Below are 18561 nucleotides of genomic sequence, written 5' to 3' on the forward strand. Positions count from 1 at the left end.
TTTGTATAATATGCGGTGTTATGTGAAAATAGAATACAGTATAATGTAGGCTAGGCTACCGTATATGATATACGAAAGTGCAGGCCAGGCCTTGTTTATTATTCAATTTTTCTTTATACTGACTTATCATGTCAGTCTGCATTGAACCTGCAGAATTAGCTGACACTAATAATTACTATACCATATATGTATAAAGTATACTGTGTAGTGTAGGCTAGGCTACCATATATGGATAGATGGTACTGATTACCCTAGTGTAGGCTAGGCCATATTCGAGTTACGATTTTTTCAACAAACGATGGGTTTTTTGGAACCTAACCCCATCGTAAGTAGGGGAATACCTGTATTTTATCTATGGTATTCTCATTTATATTTTTACTGCATTTTCTCATTTTTTTTTTTTTAGTTTACAAACCAAATTATAAATGCAATCAAGTCTATAGGGTACGTACTATGCATACCCTCAATTCAATGCCGTTGGTGAACTTGGTACAGCCTGTTGGGTTTTGCCTTGCCTACATATGAAATAAGCATTTTAAATATTTTTATGGTGATTAGAGATGAAACATTCTCTGATTTACTGTTATGTGTGCTAAACTACTTGGAATAAATTAAACTTGTAATAAAAATGTACAGTAAATCAAGCAAAGCAACAAAAAATTGTAACACTACGTATGCACGCACTCATTCCAAGGCATTGTGAACTTTCGTAATTTTATGTTAATGATACAATAGTTCATATTTCATTAAAGTATATGCACAGTACTGAGAGAGCGAGAGAGAGAGTTTACATTGGTAAACAAGTGAATTGGCGGGAAACAGTTGTTTTATGATTGTGAGGGATTTTACTTTTACCATAAAGTATGTTAGTTTACATTGTATACCCATTTTACATTAATGTTCAAAAATAACAATAATAATTCCATTAATACATTTGTTTTTTACCAACTAAAAATGACAAATTTTTAATTAATTTGTATTTTTCACAGCCAATAAACCTGTGATCTTAACAAAAGGATAAATTCTTCTAGCGCCAGCGGGAAACCAGTAAAAATCCTATAAAACTGCAGAACAAGGAATTGGTGGCAACGAGGTTCGGCCAATGGGATGAGAGAAGAGGCATCCGGCGACCTCCTCTCACCCATGATGCCATGATGCAAAGTAGAGGAATTTATTTCTGGTGATAGAAATTCATTTCTCACTATAATGTGGTTTGGATTCCACAATAAGCTGTAGGTCCCGTTGCTAAGTAACCAATTGGTTCTTAGCCACGTAAAATAAGTCTAATCCTTCGGGCCAGCCCTAGGAGACCTGTTAATCAGCTCAGTGGTCTGGTAAAACTAAGGTATACTTAACTTTTTATTCAGTTTCTTCCAGCCCAGGTAACCAGATTGAGGGGAGGCAGAGGTGGGCAGTATAAGTTAAGGCTGCAGGTTTGTTAGCTAAGAAAAATACAAAATTACAAATTTGTCATTTGTTCATATGTGGGACAAACCTAAGTCTTAACATAAGGATAGGAAGGACTAGCTTTTGAGAGTATTAAATTCGAGTATGAATAGCATATACTCAAACAGAATGACCATCCCCTCACTTGTATCTAACAAGTTCCAGCACATGATGGACAAATCTTCTCACTGCCTGCCTGTAGAGAAGAAAAGGAGAAAGAGAAAAGATAGTGTCCAAGGACCTGTGGGCAACGTCCCACAGATAGAAAGATGTGAAGGTGGTTTGAAAACACCAAGTACCAGCCATCAAAATCCTATGAACAGACAAGTTTTTTCTGAATGCCAAGGAAGAACCCAAACTCCTGACATCAGGTGCTCTTGCATGCACTGTGTCAGCATTAGAGGCTGAAGAAGAACTATAAGCATGTCTGATGACCTCACAGAGCCAAAAGGAGATGGTATTCCTGAACACTTCTTTCGTGTTCCATCCTGTGCTAACAAAAAGTCTTCGACACCCAGGTCTGAGGTGACAAGTCCTTTTAAGGTGACTATGCAGTGCTCTGACAGGACATAAAAGCAATTCATCTGAATCGTTATCAACAAAATCTCCCTGGGAAGGTATTGTGGACTTAAATTTGTCATCATGAGTTGAGGGATTTTGAGATATAGCTATGAATTCTGGGAAAAATTTGAAAGCTACAGACCCCCAACCCCTTGTGTGTTCAATACTAAAAGAGAGACAATGAAGTTCACCCAATCTCTTTGATGAAGCCAAGGCAAGTTCTCTAAGAGAACAAACTTTTGAGCAGTATTGAGATTTCCCATGAAGAGGGCAGGTTTACATCTTTCAAACGTAAGACCAAACCCAAAGCAGTTCTGTAGCCTTTGATGGCAGACACAGAAAGGTGTTTCTCCCTACGGAGATAATTAACGAAGTCGGCTACCTGCTGAACAGAAGTTCCTACCAGAGAGAAATCCTGTTGACGACAACAATCACAGTAGATGGCCCGTTTTCCCTGGTACATGGCAGAAGATGATCTGAGACAGCCAGACATATCTGTTGCTGCTCTGCGAGAAAAGCCTCTAGCTTGCAGGAGATACTGGACAGTCTCCAACCATGAAGAGATAAGGATCCTACTGACTGGTTAAACCTCTTGATGTGAGGTTGGCAGAGAAAGTTGTGCCACAGGGGAATTTCTCCCAAGACTGCCGACAGAAGGGTTAGCAGATCTGGGAACCACCCTGCATGGGGCCACAAGGGAGCTACTAGCATCATCCTGAGATTCTTGGAAATCATTACCATGTTCACGACTTGATGGATAAGGCACAAAGGGGGGAAAGGCGTAAACTCCCAGATTGTTCCAAGGAAGTTGAAGGGTGTCCTCCGCCAGAACGAAGGAGTCTAGAACCACCAAACAATAGACTTCTAGCTTCCTGTTGAACCTTGTGACGAATAGGTCTCTCATGGGCCTTCCCCATAGTTGGAAGATCCTGTCCATTATCTCCTGATGAAGAGACCACTCTGTCCCTAAGACCTGACCCTGACGACTTAGCTTGTTGGCCACTACATTCCTCTTGCCTGGAATATACCTGGCTGAGAGGTCTAATGAGTGATCTTTGCCCACTGGTGCAAGAGTACCGTCAGTGAGTGAAGCTGGCATGTCACTTTCGGTAGTAGGCTGAATCAGCTAACTGTGAGAATCACTTTTTTGCCACAGGCATAGCAATTTTTTTTTTTTAATACATACTACGATGATAATATATCAATAAAATAATATAGTATAAATGGATTCTGTAAGTAAAATAACAGTTTCATTATTATTACCTTTATCTTAAAAACAGTGTAATAGCCTACCTCACTTTTGCAAATGGATACCATGAATGAAACACCTGGGCTAGTCTAGGTCTATAGTTCACACACAGCCTACACATTTTTATCTTGTGTATGGTAATACTATGTGGTAAAAACTGATAAGGAAGTTGCTGTATAAAAATATGTTAATCATCACAAAACCATGGTAGGCTGTGGGTATAGTGTAGGCTAGGCTACCATATATGTATAGATTATATTGTATACCCTAGTGTAGGCTAGGCTAATGTCATTTTACGTTTTTTTCAAGAAACGATAGGGTTTTTGTAACCTAACAATATCGTAAAAGGGGAAATACCGGTATGTTATTCCTTATGTTCTGGATCCTTACCATTTAATTTCTGAGTGTCTTCCATCTATTTGAACACTATGGGCAATTTCCTATTTTAATGGGCAACGTCTCCATTTTTCTATACTTTATACTTTACTCTTAAAAATTTCTCTATATCTCCTCCACTTTGTTACCTCAAGCAGTCAAACCCAATATTATCAGAATAAATTCATAACTTCTTTCATATTCACAAAAGTTACCTTAATGAATCGGTGATAATTAAAACTGACATAAAGGTTTACACTAATTATAACTTAAAAACACTTACCTCATGATCAGGCATCCTTAACCACTGTTTAGGGTTGTCTTCAACTACCACAAATCCCATAAGGTCCATTGCTGTCAACCTTGTTTGTCGTCTTGAGGACACAAATACCAAAACAGGCTTGTCTGGTGAATGCTGCTTAACAGCTGAAAAATATATAAGAAAATTCAATATATATAACAAAGTACTATAAATTACTTCCAAATTCAATAAGTATCTTATTTTTAACATACTACACACTGAGAAAAAACACATTACATTAAATCTATTATTGCTTTTCTGTTATAAAAAAAGCATATGCAGCATATTTAGTATTCCAATGAAGACTTTAACCACTTATGATTGCTTCTATACAATAATGACTGAGTATTATTTTTACTGATCACTGAGAAGACACCAACAGTAAAAACTAAAGTTTGAATACTGTTTCAAAAACAAATTCTTTTACTTAAGACTTAACAACCAGTAAGGAGAAGTGTGATGAAACAAATGTTATACGTAGTTATATTACAACATCCAAACCTAAAATTGCAAAGGAGACTACTGTTTCTATATTAGGAGCTCCTCTTCCTCAGGATGACTAAAGGACTGAACATCCCTTTATCAATTGTGCTTTAATGGACTGACTGGATTATCAGTGTCAATATTTGTGGTTTTTGGATTGTCTCAAGTGCCACACTTAGTTGCCTCTTTGTATAAAATGAAAAACTTGTGTTCTCAAACCTTGGATTTTCCGTGCATTAACGTCAGTATCACAGCTTTCCAATTTGGTGGTCAATTCCTCTGCTTCAGGACACATTCAAAGACAGTCTCCTTTTTTAGTTATTTGTTTTCTAATAGAGTTATATGCTATTAATAACATATATCTGGTTTTCCTGTCAGTTCTGTTGTTTTTATTTATTCAAATCATAAGCCATCATAACCCCAAAAAAAAAAAAAAAAACCCATGAACTTGTCAGAGGGGCATTGAAAGGCAGACATCGTGAACAAAATTCTACTGAATCCACAAATCACAGACATAACACACCAAATCAACAAACCAATGGCAATGTAACCATTGCTAAAACAATTCCCAGGTCATAATGCCATCCCCTCATCCAACGTGTATCAAGAGCAAACGTCAAGAACCCATTTACAAGAGAGCAGTTATGAAGAACCCACCTAGAAGAGCTCAAATCCAGATAAAATATTTTTGTAAAGGTTATCTACCAAGCACATTATATTCCATCAATTAAAACCAGTTCAATCCAATACGAATTTCTACCTCAATATAAATACAGTATTGCATATCTAACAACTCTCATTTTCCACCACAAGAAGAGTTGTTGTATACCAGTCAAACAATAGTCTGACTATTGCTTATTGAACTTTCTTTGCTTTTTTACAGGCCTTTTGAATACAAATTTATATACACTGTACACATATTTGCACATGCATGTGTTTGATCACAATTATGGATCAAAGTTTATATCCATAGTGCAAAACTTTAAGCTCTATAGATGCACCCAATCTTAATTTAGATCATAATGAATGCCTCAAATTGTTTAGGACTGATCATGTGACTGATAAACTTCTATATGACATAAAATTTTTCTTACATAGGCCATGTGGATACAGGGACCACCCATGCAGGCAACTAAGGCGGTAAAAAAGAGATGACAGACAAAGCAAAATGCAATACTTAAACCTACCTTGTAAACTGACTGCTTCATAAATACACCACATAATCATTAACAATGCAAATTCTTCAAAACTGATACACAACGCTTTTCTAACTTGTTTACCACCACAAGTTTCATTAATATCCTAAGACAAATGAACACACTGGTAAGACCAATAAGTTCAATAACACTCCCCTCATCATCACTTTGAAATACAAGTCCATTACTATTATATTTACTTTGTGGGCAATATTCTCATCATTATCTTCTTATTCACTCTGCAAATCATTATAATAAGAACATATATAAAATGTGACAAAAAATAAAAACCCCTCAGGCACTGATTTGTGAATCCTTTACAAACATTTGCAAAAACTGTCTGGTGCCATGCACCCTTAGCTCTACCAACATTGATATTACTGGCTTTCCAAATTAAACAGCCTTACAAACTGCAGAGAAAACTTGCTATCTGTGCATATATCTTGGCTCCTGAAGACTATGACATCAAGCAAAGGTGGAGCAAAACCATAACAAGGCTAACAGAAGTCACTGGAAACAAGGTAACAACATATATGGTTGACCACTAGCTACAAAATGAAAAAGAGCATCCTTGTTATAGTGGCTTCAATCTTCCAGAATGAAAGGGTTCTGCAGAAACAAACACTATTCCATGAAAGAAAATAGCAAGCTTACTTATTATAGTGGCAAAAGCAAAGAAATTGGAGGGAACCGACAAGCTTCTAACTGGCAAAAACATATACTCTGTGTATTAATAATTCCTCTACTAGTTAACTCAACTCTGATCCCACTGGTAATCAGAAATTGAGGTGAGTGAGGCTTTTATTTTCATAGACAAGCAAAAAAAGAGCAAAAGGTAAAGCTCATTTCTCCTATGTAACGGTGAGGCAGCAAGGACTTTTAAATAAATCATTTATACAACGTCAGATTTCTCACTATGAACAGTCAGAAGAGCTAAACTACTACTGCACTACCAAAACATTAATGGAACTTAGCTAGTTTTAACAAAGACCAGAACATTTCACATGAACACATTTTTTTTGTATTCATTAAAATGTTACTCCTTGATATATGCTATACAGTTGCTGAATACCATCTAAAAAATATGATGACCTAATAATACTGACACTTACACTGTCCAATTAAAGTTTACACTAATGCATATGTAAAATGACAAGGATATTATTTACAGGTGTTTATGTAGAATCATTACACATTATAAGGAAAAGTACGAATTCAGCAAAAATATATAGTAAAACACTAGGCATAATAAGGATTTCAAAATGGACACTACTTTGACTTGATGCAGGCATTTTCTACAGCTACTATAGGGAAGTCCTTGTCAGTGGCAGCCATCTTGATATTTTAATTCATCTTGTAATTCATTATTACATTCAATATACAGAACATTCAACATAGAGAACTTGTAAAAATGTCATAAAAGCAAAGAAAAACTGCATAACTGTGGACCACAGACTAGTGTTTAAATAAACTTACTGGACCAACATGAATTGGCCACCATCTTAAAATATCTAATTTTCATAATACTTTCATATATATTTTTGGGGATTTATTTATCAGTATGCTAGACTCCCAGCTATTAGCCCAAAACACACTGTTTCACCCAAAATTGTAACTGACTGTAAGGAATCATCTCAGATTCAAAACATAAAGACACGAAAAGAGACAAGCACCACCTTACACAGTTATCAATGATTAGATTCAATACAAAGGTGAAAGTATAACAGCAACTTGGCATTTGGTTTATAATTTTAACCAGGCTTAAGAGTATTACATATGGTCAGTTTGCAATAAAAATTATCACACTCTTTATCATAAAACATGATGATTATACAATTAATTAACATACCTTGGAATGTAGGTTTGTTCATAGTTGCCATCCTTGGGCAATAGTGCTTTCCTGGAAAGCCTGAAATATGTACATCTAAATGTACAGGACGGACAGAGGGGCGGAAGTTATACAGACCCATCTAGAAAGAATAAACACTAATGTCATTTTAAAAGGAAAAAACTAAATTTGTTGGTATGAAAGTAAATCAAACTGAAACAATAAATAATGACTTTGCTCAAATTGCTAAAAGTACTGACTTTCAATAATACTCCTGAGATAAAATTCATCCCACGCAAGTTAACAAGCACTAAATTAAAAGTCAATATGTAGTTTTAATCTTTTCTTTTTCAAGAAGCTTAATTAGTAAAACGTAAACATTATGTTCGCTACTGAACTGAATTTCTTGGTGTATATATATTAGATATACATATATATATATACATGTACACATTTATTTATGTTTTTTACATACATCTCCAAAGGGGCTGGACCTAATTGTATCCAGAGCTTACTAGATACTCCATGCAATGAGTGTTGCCATGTAACACTTTTTCATCTATTTCAGAGAGAGATTACACTTGTTTCCAAATAGTATACTCAATTTTTTTATCATCTATTTGAGAGAGAGAGACTATATGTAAATGTGTATGTGTGCATATATGTATACACAGTATATATCCAAATGTCTGAATCTATAGCCAGCAATAATGTTTGTTTTGCTTCATCATATGCATGGCAGTGCCAATACTGTTTGTTTTCCTCCAAACCTTTCAAAACCAAATTTACAAAATCATAACAGGTCTACAGCTGAAAAGAGGAAGGTTGGTACTATGCACGTATCACCTTCATGTACCCGGTACTATGCAATAGTCTTGGATGGTGGTACTCCCCAAACCCCCAAAACAAACCATCGGTACAGAAAAGGTTAAGACCAAAGAACTTTGGAAGCTCTTAATGCTGTCCTAGAACAGAAAGGTATAACAATGCTTACAAGGCTAGGTATCTCATATTGTTTAGTATTTAATCCTAATGTTGTAAAAATTATCATGAATTAGGAAAAGTGAGTACTAACAATTATATTTTTGTTTCGAGAACTTTTTTAGCGTAGAATTTTAGGTAAAGAAATAAGAAATCCGAAAAATGTTATATAGTTTTTCCAACTTTCTTATTCTCTTTACAAGAAAGCCATTTACCCTAGTCACCACAGGGACTCAACTTACCTGTGCACATAGCACCCTTCATCTACAGAAAAAATACCGAATCCTAGTCTAAACTTTAGCCTGGTTCTGATTTTTACCTAAATATAAGTAATTCCGTCATTTGTCTTCCTTGACATTAATCCTGAATTTTGAAAGCATGAAGTAATTAGCCCATCAATAATTAACAAATATGACAATTAGATTATAACTGACAGAGCAAAGAAAAGTTAGGAACAAATCTTTGAAATGTTTTATACTCCATTCAATATGTTGGTGGCACAGAGTGGAAAAACTCATAAATGTTTTAAGGAAGTTTCCTGGGATGTAAACAGCTGGAAGACCTGATTATGTGGCCAAATCACCTTAAATTTCCGAACTTTCAACTCAGTAGCTTGGTGTATGAACTGCCTGTACCTACATATACTGTACATTCCATATTTCCATATTTTCCTTGATAATATGTTCTTTTATTATTAACTAGCACCTCACCTTAATGGACTTCAAGTTATCAGATTCTGTTACTAATCACATATGCCCAAGTCCAGAAAAATAAAATCCATATAATTACCATAATAATCTGCTCAGCTCACAAGAGATTGGAGACGCTACAACGAATGGATAAATATTTGCCTGTCTAACCTTGCAAGGTAACTTAAGTTTCTAAGGTACCTGACCTATCATGCCCAGAGCCTACTCCCTTGAGCATTTAGGGTTTGTGTACCTCATAAAGAGCCTGCACATCAAAATATGATAATTTCTGTCTTGCATAACTTGTTGCACTGCAACCTAGCTGAGCAAGTCTAGCAAGGGTGTTTCTGCCGAACTTTTCTTTAGTTTTGTTTTTTGCTATGCAACACATTCTTTTTTGTATGAATGAATCTAATCAAACTAAAGCCAAGTTATTGTTTAATAATGAATATTATGCTCATTTATATGAAGAACATCTCTTTTTTCCTTACTCATTCCTTTGCACTGTGATTCACAAACAACTACAATATCCAGTTTACACCCTTTTGACTTAATTCCTACTCGTTCTATACCTTCAATCTGATTTGGCAATCTTACATTCTGATTTCACATTTTCAAAATATCCTTAAAATTCATAAACTACATGATCCTTAGCACTCCCATATGCCCAAGACTAGAAGTTATTCCTAAATCGTACTTATCCATTTACATTGCTTAATCCATAAATGGTTTATGGGCTAAACATGCTAGAGGATATTCAGTTCCTTGTGGTGTGCAGTTCCTAAATGACAGACCAATGAGCTTGCTGTTGCCTAGTTGCCTTCACCAAAGGTCATCAACTAGGCATCTACAGTTGTAAACAAAAAGGTGAAACATTCAACCCATTTATTCTGTTCATCATCCTGCTGCAAATGATTTCTGATGCTCCTTCTGAGCACGGTCATAATTTTCAATAATGGATCTAGCTTTTACCTCAAAACATGTTGACCTGCAAAGAACCTGGCACTCATACCCAGAGCTTGGGACCTTAACCCTTTAACGCCGACTGGACGTATTTTACATCGACAAAAGTTGTCTGTCGGGTGCCGAGTGGATGTAAAATACGTCAACTACAAAAAGTTTTTTTAAATATTCACGGAAAAATACTTAGGGGCCTTGTCTGCGAAAAATTTTAAATCACGAGCCTTGAGGGATGCTGGGAGTTCATGGATCACGCTGTTGTTTTGTTTACAAGCGTGGCCCAGCTGTGAATGCGTGAATTTCTTTCTTATCCCAAAAGAAAGCATCAGCTAACTCTGCTGAAAATCTCAGAAATTCTTTAGTCACTTTGTCGTAATTTTTGCACCATTTTCTATTAGCCGTTACATAAAGTTTTATATATGAAAATGTGCACAATTTCATGTGGAATACAAAAAAAATAACTCATGGTTGTAGCTTTTATCAATTTTGACATATTTTCATATAAATCACAATAAGTGCCAAAATTTCAACCTTCGGTCAACTTTGACTCGACCGAAATGGTCGAAAAATGCAATTGTAAGCTAAAACACTTACATTCTAGCAATATTCAATTATTTACCTTCATTTTGCAACAAACAAGAAGTCTCTAGCACAATATTTCGATTTATAGTGAATTTTTGAAAAAAGCTTTTTCTTTACGTCCGCTCTAACTCTGCTGAAAATCTCAGAAATTCTTTAGTCACTTTGTCACAATTTTTGCACTGTTTTCTATCAGCCATTACATAAAGTTTTATATCTGAAAATGTGCACAATTTCATGTAGAATACAACAAAAAATAACTCATGGTTGTAGCTTTTATCAATTTTGACATATTTTCATATAAATCACGATAAGTGCCAAAATTTCAACCTTCGGTCAACTTTGACTCGACCGAAATGGTAGAAAAATGCAATTGTAAGCTAAAACTCTTACATTCTAGTAATATTCAATCACATTCTAGTAATATTCAATCATTTACCTTCATTTTGCAACAAACGAGAAGTCTCTAGCACAATATTTCCATTTATGGTGAATTTTTGAAAAAACTTTTTCCTTACGTCCACGCCCGCTAACTCTGCTGAAAATCTCAGAAATTCTTTAGTTACTTTGTCATAATTTTTGCACCATTTTATATTAGCCGTTACATAATGTTTTATATATGAAAATGTGTGCAATTTCATGTAGAATACAACAGAAAATAACTCATGGTTGTAGCTTTTATGTTTTGAAAACTTTCATATAAATCACGATAAGTGCCGAAATTTCAACCTTCGGTCAACTTTGACTCGACCGAAATGGTAAAAAAATGCAATTGTAAGCTAAAACTCTTACATTCTAGTAATATTCAATCATTTACCTTCATTTTGCAACAAACGGGAAGTCTCTAGCACAATATTTCGATTTATGGTGATTTTTTGAAAAACTTTTTTACATCTTCGTTATGAATTCAAGCATCATTTTGTGATAATATTTTCTCTGTGTTGCTTTGATCGTTTTACAATTTGTTACATACCAAAATCATCGCAATTTAGTGTAGAATACCATGAAAAAAAATAACTCATTAGCTTTAACCGTTTTGCTCATAGCGTGATTTGTATACAATTGTATGTAAAATTTTTTTTTGCGCTGTCATATATTCCAATATTTATATATGATAATATTTTTTTTCATTTCTGATGGCTGCATACTAAACTTCAGGCAATGAGAAAAAAAGGAGCCAGATATGAACTCTTAATCTTAAAAGCTAAGTGTGCTGTGATTTTTTAAAAAAATCTTTCTTTCCGCTTCAGCGCTAACTCTCAAACCCCGCCGGCATAAGGCAGACACTTTTATAAATAGAGGATCGGCGTTTAAGGGTTAATCCAGGTACTACAAGCTGGGCCAGCTGGAACTGGTGCTCATCAAAGGGCACAGACATTCCTCCCTGAAGTTATGTACTGTACATACCTCACTTACCCAAATAAAGTTTATTTTACTTGAACTGAAACAGAAACATCTTTCCTCTGATTAATAAAATTCAGAACTTCATGATTTACTTTTGAAAGTTGGAAAAACACTCTTAATATTCTGTGGCATTATTCTGAAACTTGAGATAGACCTTAATGATAAAATAGTCAGAAGGGACACTAATTCCAGTTATAACAGAAATCTGTAAGAAAAATTTATTTCATAAAAGAAATAATGTTGGAAAAACCAAGATTCAACAAAATAGTAAAAAAATTATAATGAAATTTACCTGCTTAATACCTAACCAATCAGCAAGATCTTTTGCATTTGCTAAAGCAGTTGAGAGTCCAATCACACGAAGAGTCTTGTTAGTGTGACTGCAAATATAATTTGTACGAGATACAATTACCTCTAAAACAGGACCCCTGTCTTCACCTGAAATAAAAAATAATCTTTTATTATGCTATACAGTATATACACACACACACATGCACATACATACACAAAATAGTAAAATCAGCAGAAACCATTGCCTTATTAGTGTATTGCTCTGATATGAAGAGACACCTCACAGATAATTTACCAAGATGATTTTGTTCTCTTAAGAAATGAGAGAAGTTCTATATATGAGTTAAACCAGCCTATCACACATTACTATAATTTAGAATAAAATTCAACTTGAAACTTGAAATATTGCACCACATTATATGTGACTGAAGTAGAATCTGTGTCAAAAAATTTGTATCTGCCAGTAATATATATTTTACAAATTTATGTCCAGAATTTGATGCTCCCTGCTGGCTGATACTGAGACAATCACATTGAAAATATTATACAGTTAATGCAATGTTGAATTTCATCCTCTACAATCAGGAAATGAACCATGTGGAAATTCATAAAACATGTTAAGGTATTATCTGAGGCAAATGCAGATATAATGGCCAAAGTTGGATGGGTTTGCTGTGATTGACTGATTATGAAATTAAGGTCTTGAAGACCATGCCCCAGAACCCATCAGGATTGTTCAGCGCCATAATGAAGGTGAAATATATAAGTTAATGATATGATTGATAATGAATAGGTGAATGATGACATACTAGTAAAATTCAATTTTAAAATACGAACATAAAAAATGAAGAATATCACTGGATAGAACCAGCAAAGAATAAATATATATTAAACTTTTGTATTCAAAATATATACAGGCAGTCCCCGGTTATCAGCGGGGTTCCATTTCTGAGGGTGTGATGATAACCGAAAATCAGTGCTAACCGAAATTCGGCGTTTTTCAGGGGTTATCGGCGCCGAAAAGCACAGATTTTCGGTTATTGGCGCCTCTGTTAGGTGTGTATTGGCACCAATACCCAATTATCGGCGCCGATAAGTGGAAATTGGCGATTTTCGGCGCTGAAAATTGCCAATTTTCGTCGCTAGACAAGCCCCATAAAACCGGATCGCTGTTAACCAAGCCCGCCGTTAACAGGGGACTGCCTGTACTTAGCATATAAAATAAACATGGCTAAAATCTTTATTGAATATACTAAGATCATATCTCAGTAAAATAACCAGATTCTTTCAGATAACCCATAAGGTTATCTACCTCAACGTCATCATTTAAAACTTCTAAAATAGTCTTCCCAGTTAGTAAGCACTTTGCCCTAAGGCGATTAAATTTAAGGCAGTGCACCAGCATGTGCTCAATGGATAGCTAACCACCACAGTGAGCCCAAACTGGGGCACTGGTTCCTTCTAAAATATAACTATGAGCGAAGCAGGTGTGGCCAATCCTAAGCCATGTGAGGACGATCTCAAATCTTCTGTTACGATTAAAACACGAACTCCAAAAATCTATACTTTTTCTAATGTTTCTGTACTTCCTATTTCTGGATAAAATGGGGAAGTCCATCTCTGCTGCCATTTTGTATGAATGTATCGTCTGACAACTGGACACATGTCCAAATGTGGCACCTTATTAATTAAGAATCACATCTTGCGGCATTCTTTGCTTGACTATCAGCCAGTTCGTTCCCTTCTAGACCAGTGTGCCCAGGAATCCAACAAAACTTTACTGTTTTGTGGTGAACAGAAAGATAAAAAAGCCATTCCTGAGCCTTTTGAATTTAAGGGATGGGTAGGGTTAAACTTCTTTAGGGCTTCTGAAACACTCCTTGAGTCACTATATATTACTGTGGATTTAAATTTCTTGTCAGATGCAAGGTTTAAAGCATCAACTATGGGTGTTGCTTCAGCAGTGAAAATGGATTAGGAGTCTGATAACTTTTTTATATATGAATCCCCCTCACACACCACTGCACATCCTATTCCATCTTCCAATTTTGATCCATCAGTATAGATTTTCCTGTCATTTATATGCCTCTCATCATGCTCCAAAAACTTGTTTCTGACTTCTTCTCCCAAACGATCTTTCTTCTTTATCTCTTTAATGCAGACATCTATTGCTGGAATAAACCATGGAGGGATAGCAGGATCTTCTGCATTTTTATGCTTTATCCTCCAGTTCACCCAGCTGTCTGATTTGAAATGGTATTGAGGATCTAGATCCAAAAAGCCTTGAGTCACACTGTTTTAAGATCTCAAAAGTAGGATTCTCCTTTGAGCTTTTCAGCCGCATGGTGTATCTCAGACCTAGCTCATGCCTCCTTAAGTCCAGTGGTAGCTGATGGGAGTCTACATAAATACTTTCAATGGGTGAAGTTCTAAAAACTCCAGTGCAGATCCTTAGCCCCCATATACACAGCGTCCAATTCCTTAAGTTTAGTCTTTGAAGCAGATGAGTATACTTGGCAGCCATAGTCTGACTTAGATAAACAATCTGCATTATAAAGCCTTAACAACGATTTCTTATCAGCACCCCAATTAAAATTAGATACTACTTTTAAAATATTTAGTGATCTCTTCACTTTCACTTTTACCTGGTCAATATGTTTATTTCAAGTGAGCTTTTCATCAAAGACCATTCCTAAAAATTTCACTTCAGTAGAGTAAGATAAAATAACTCCATTTAAGGTAAGAGTTGGAATGGTTTCCTTAGTTTGGCGTCTGCAGAACCGAACAGCAACAGTTTTAGATTCGGAAAATTGAAACCCTTGGTCATTAGCCCACTTGCTTACTTTATGGATGGCTCTTTGCATGAACCTGCTAGTAGATGCTGCACCATATCCTGTGCAGTACAGAGCCAAATCATCTACAAATAAAGACCCATTTACTGGAGATGATATCTTTTCTATACTCCATTAATGGCAATAGCAAAGAGAGTGACACTAAGGACACTACCCTGAGGAACTCCCTCTTCTTGTAAGAAAGGTCGTGATACATGATTCCCAACTCCTACCTTTATATATTTTTCTGATAAAAACGAATTTATAAATCTGATCATTTTTCCTTTAATGCCCATCTTACACAACTTTTTTGTAATACCATATTGTTTGGCACTGCTTAGCAAAACCTTGTTGTATTTGGTTTGAGAGCCTGAGCAAGGGATCTAGAGTAGATCTACTTTTCCGAAAGCCAAACTGGAATGGAGAGAGCAATTTATTTGTTTCTAAGTGCCATACAAGTCTGGTGTTTATTATCTTTTCCATCAGCTTACAAACACAACTAGTGAGAGCTATTGGTTGGTAGCTGCTGGGTAAAACAGGATCCTTGTTTGGTTTCTTCGTAGGGAGGATTAACGATAATTTCCATCTCTTAGGAATAATACCAGTTTCCCAGATTTCATTTATTATATCTAAAAGAAATTTCTTTGACTTTTCTGGGAGATGTTTCAGCATTTCATAAAGTATTTTATCTTCACCAGGGGCTGATGGTTTGGTGTTATGCAAGGCATCTTTGAGTTCCTGCAGAGTAAATTTTGCATTATGTGGTTCAAAATTGTTTTCACTTAAATCAAGAGAAATCTGGGCATTTCTAATGTCTTGGAATTCTACAGAATAGTTCTCACTACTTGGTATTCTCGAGAAATGTTCTGCTAATTTTTCTGCGACCCTCTCTGGTTGGGTGATTAGGCCACCATTTACCTTAAGGGTAGGCAGAGGTTCAGGGACAAACTTGCCATTTAGTTTTTTAATTTTCTTCCAAATCATTTTGGATGGTGTTTTTGAGCTAATGTCATTAGTGTAGTACATCCATGACTCTTTTTGGTTTTTTAAAATATTTATTTTGCTTGGCCACAGCACACTGGTAAATAACTTTGGCTTGGGCAATTCCATTCCTCTTATACTTTTTTGTAGCATTTTCTAGTAATCTTTCTCATACTACTGCAGGTTTTGTTCCAACAAGGAACTGCTGGTCTAGAGAGCTTCCCTTTTGTTGTTGGAATAGAGACAATTATACCGTTGATGGTGGTGTCACTGAAGTAATTATATGCCTCTGAGATGGATGGAAATGATTTTACATTCTTGTCCATTGAGGCAATTGCACTGTTGATGGTGGTGTCACTGAAGTAATTATATGCCTCTGAGATGGATGGAAATGATTTTACATTCTTGTCCATGAGAACAGACTCATTAAATTTCTTCCTGTCTGCTTCATCTACCTTCCATTTGGGAGGTCACTCTGAGGGCTGATTCTAAACTGTTTTTATATGAATTGGGAAGTGGTCACTCTCATTTGGATATCCATTTACTGACCATTCATAGTCAATGTGAACACTAGATGAGCAAAAGCTCAGATCGATAGCCGAATAAGCATTGGAGTAGATGTTATGGTAAGTCATGACTCCATTATTGAGTATAGTGACATTAAGATCATCCAAAATATCCCCCAACATCCTACCCTTGACATTTGTCGTGTTCCCACCCCATATGGGGTTGTGTGCATTAAAATCACCAAGGAGGAGGAAAGGAGTAGGAAGCTGATTGATCAGTAAATGAATATCATTATAAGTGAAATCCAAATCAGGATGGAGCAAACTGTAATTTGCTTGTCTAAAATGAAAGTTACTGCTACAGCTTGGAGATGAGTATTAATTGATAGGAAGGAGTGTTGCATTGACTTATGTGCAATAATTGCTACACCTCCCTTAGCTCTATCTCCGATTGGTGGTGGAGAATTATATAAGCTGTAATTTACCCCAGGATTATACTGTGTGCTTCCAAGCTTAGTTTCCTGGAGGCACACAATACTTCGAGCCCTAAGACCTCTACAGTTCCATTGTAGTATTGATGTGAAAATAATTTTTTGGGCTTGGTGGAAGGCCCTTTGAATGGAGCCTTCTCATTTACTCTCTTTTGTTTATGAGTACTATCAAGAGATGATTTGGAGAGGACTGGTCTTGAAGGTTTGGTTTATTATCTGTTGATTTACTGGTGTCATTTTGTTTCCTTTTCTCATCAGTTTGTTCAAATTCAGGCTGGGGTTCTTGCATCGAGCTCAATACTTCATATCTATTACTAAGTGATGCAGGTTTAATTGGGGGAGAGGATGAGGGGGAACATTTCTTTTGGTGCTTTTGCTCCTCAGTCTCCATTAAATCAGACAGACTCTGCCTGAGACAATTCCAAGGTGGTTGGGTTCAGTGCCATCTTATCCTCCTTGGAGGCTTGTGCTCTAGCCTCAACAGGCCGAGCACCTGACCCAGGTAGCTGGGCTACTACCACAGGGGGTGATGCACCTGCTACATTAGAGGGTGCTGCCACTGCATCCCTGGTGGCAGATAGGGGTAGTGGCTTAAGAACTAGAGTATAGCTCCTAGGTTGTTGTCCTAATTGTTGTTTTGCAAAACCCACACTTATATGCTCTGCACTTTTACCTAGTAATATAATAATTCATCATAACCAGACACTTTTATCTTGTAACAGATAAAAGAACAAACCTCCTACCTAGGAATTTAAACCACTCAACAGAGACATAAGGCCACTATATCCACTCAATTACATATGGTGAAAAAAATCCATTTGTTTCTGCATAAGCTAGGAATCACAGCAAAGCCACTGTGACCATATGTAATTCTCCTTACTAAAGAATTTAAGAGGATACACAAATCATAAGCAGAGAATCTTGCCTGGAAATAAATGAAGATACCCAGACCAAAGAGACACTAGGACAACACCATATCCATTCAACCAAAGATGATGTAATAGGAGAGGAACAAAACATTTTATTGCTTATACCTGGAATCATAGTGGGCACACTGCAGTCACATCTAAGGTCAGCAGTTCAAATTCCAAATGAGAGGGCCTGTTCTTTCATCTGTTTCCAAGAACTTTGCCTTCTTATTATACGCACAAACATACACACACACGCACAAATAATTAATAAATTTGAATATTATAAGCAGGGAATCTTTCCTGTAAATGAATGAAGACAAAGCACTCACTCAAACACTCACTAACCACCTCTGTTGTAGTTGTGTTTTGATGTTGTGATGAAATGAGCAGCATTCAGTAAACAAAACCATGCAAAGGTTTCCACAACTCTAAACATAACGCTTAATACTACAGAACACTGTAAGACCGTAAAACAAAAATTTGGATTTGAAAAAGGAT

The 18561-nt window shown here is 36.0% G+C and overlaps 1 protein-coding gene across 3 annotated transcripts in view; it reads right to left on the reverse strand.

Moving 5' to 3' along the window:
• Positions 1-18561, reverse strand: part of obe (obelus) — a 437154-nt gene that overhangs the window by 129495 nt on the left and 289098 nt on the right. For all 3 annotated transcript variants that reach the window (XM_067124317.1, XM_067124318.1, XM_067124319.1), the window contains exons 30-32: positions 12345-12490; positions 7461-7581; positions 3915-4057 (exon numbers count right to left, since the gene is read on the reverse strand). In XM_067124317.1, the coding sequence (XP_066980418.1) occupies positions 3915-4057; positions 7461-7581; positions 12345-12490 (410 nt within the window). The remainder of the gene's footprint in view (positions 1-3914; positions 4058-7460; positions 7582-12344; positions 12491-18561) is intronic.

The sequence above is a fragment of the Macrobrachium rosenbergii genome, chromosome 22, assembly GCF_040412425.1.
Source record: "Macrobrachium rosenbergii isolate ZJJX-2024 chromosome 22, ASM4041242v1, whole genome shotgun sequence".
Classification (NCBI taxonomy): Eukaryota; Metazoa; Arthropoda; class Malacostraca; order Decapoda; family Palaemonidae; genus Macrobrachium; species Macrobrachium rosenbergii.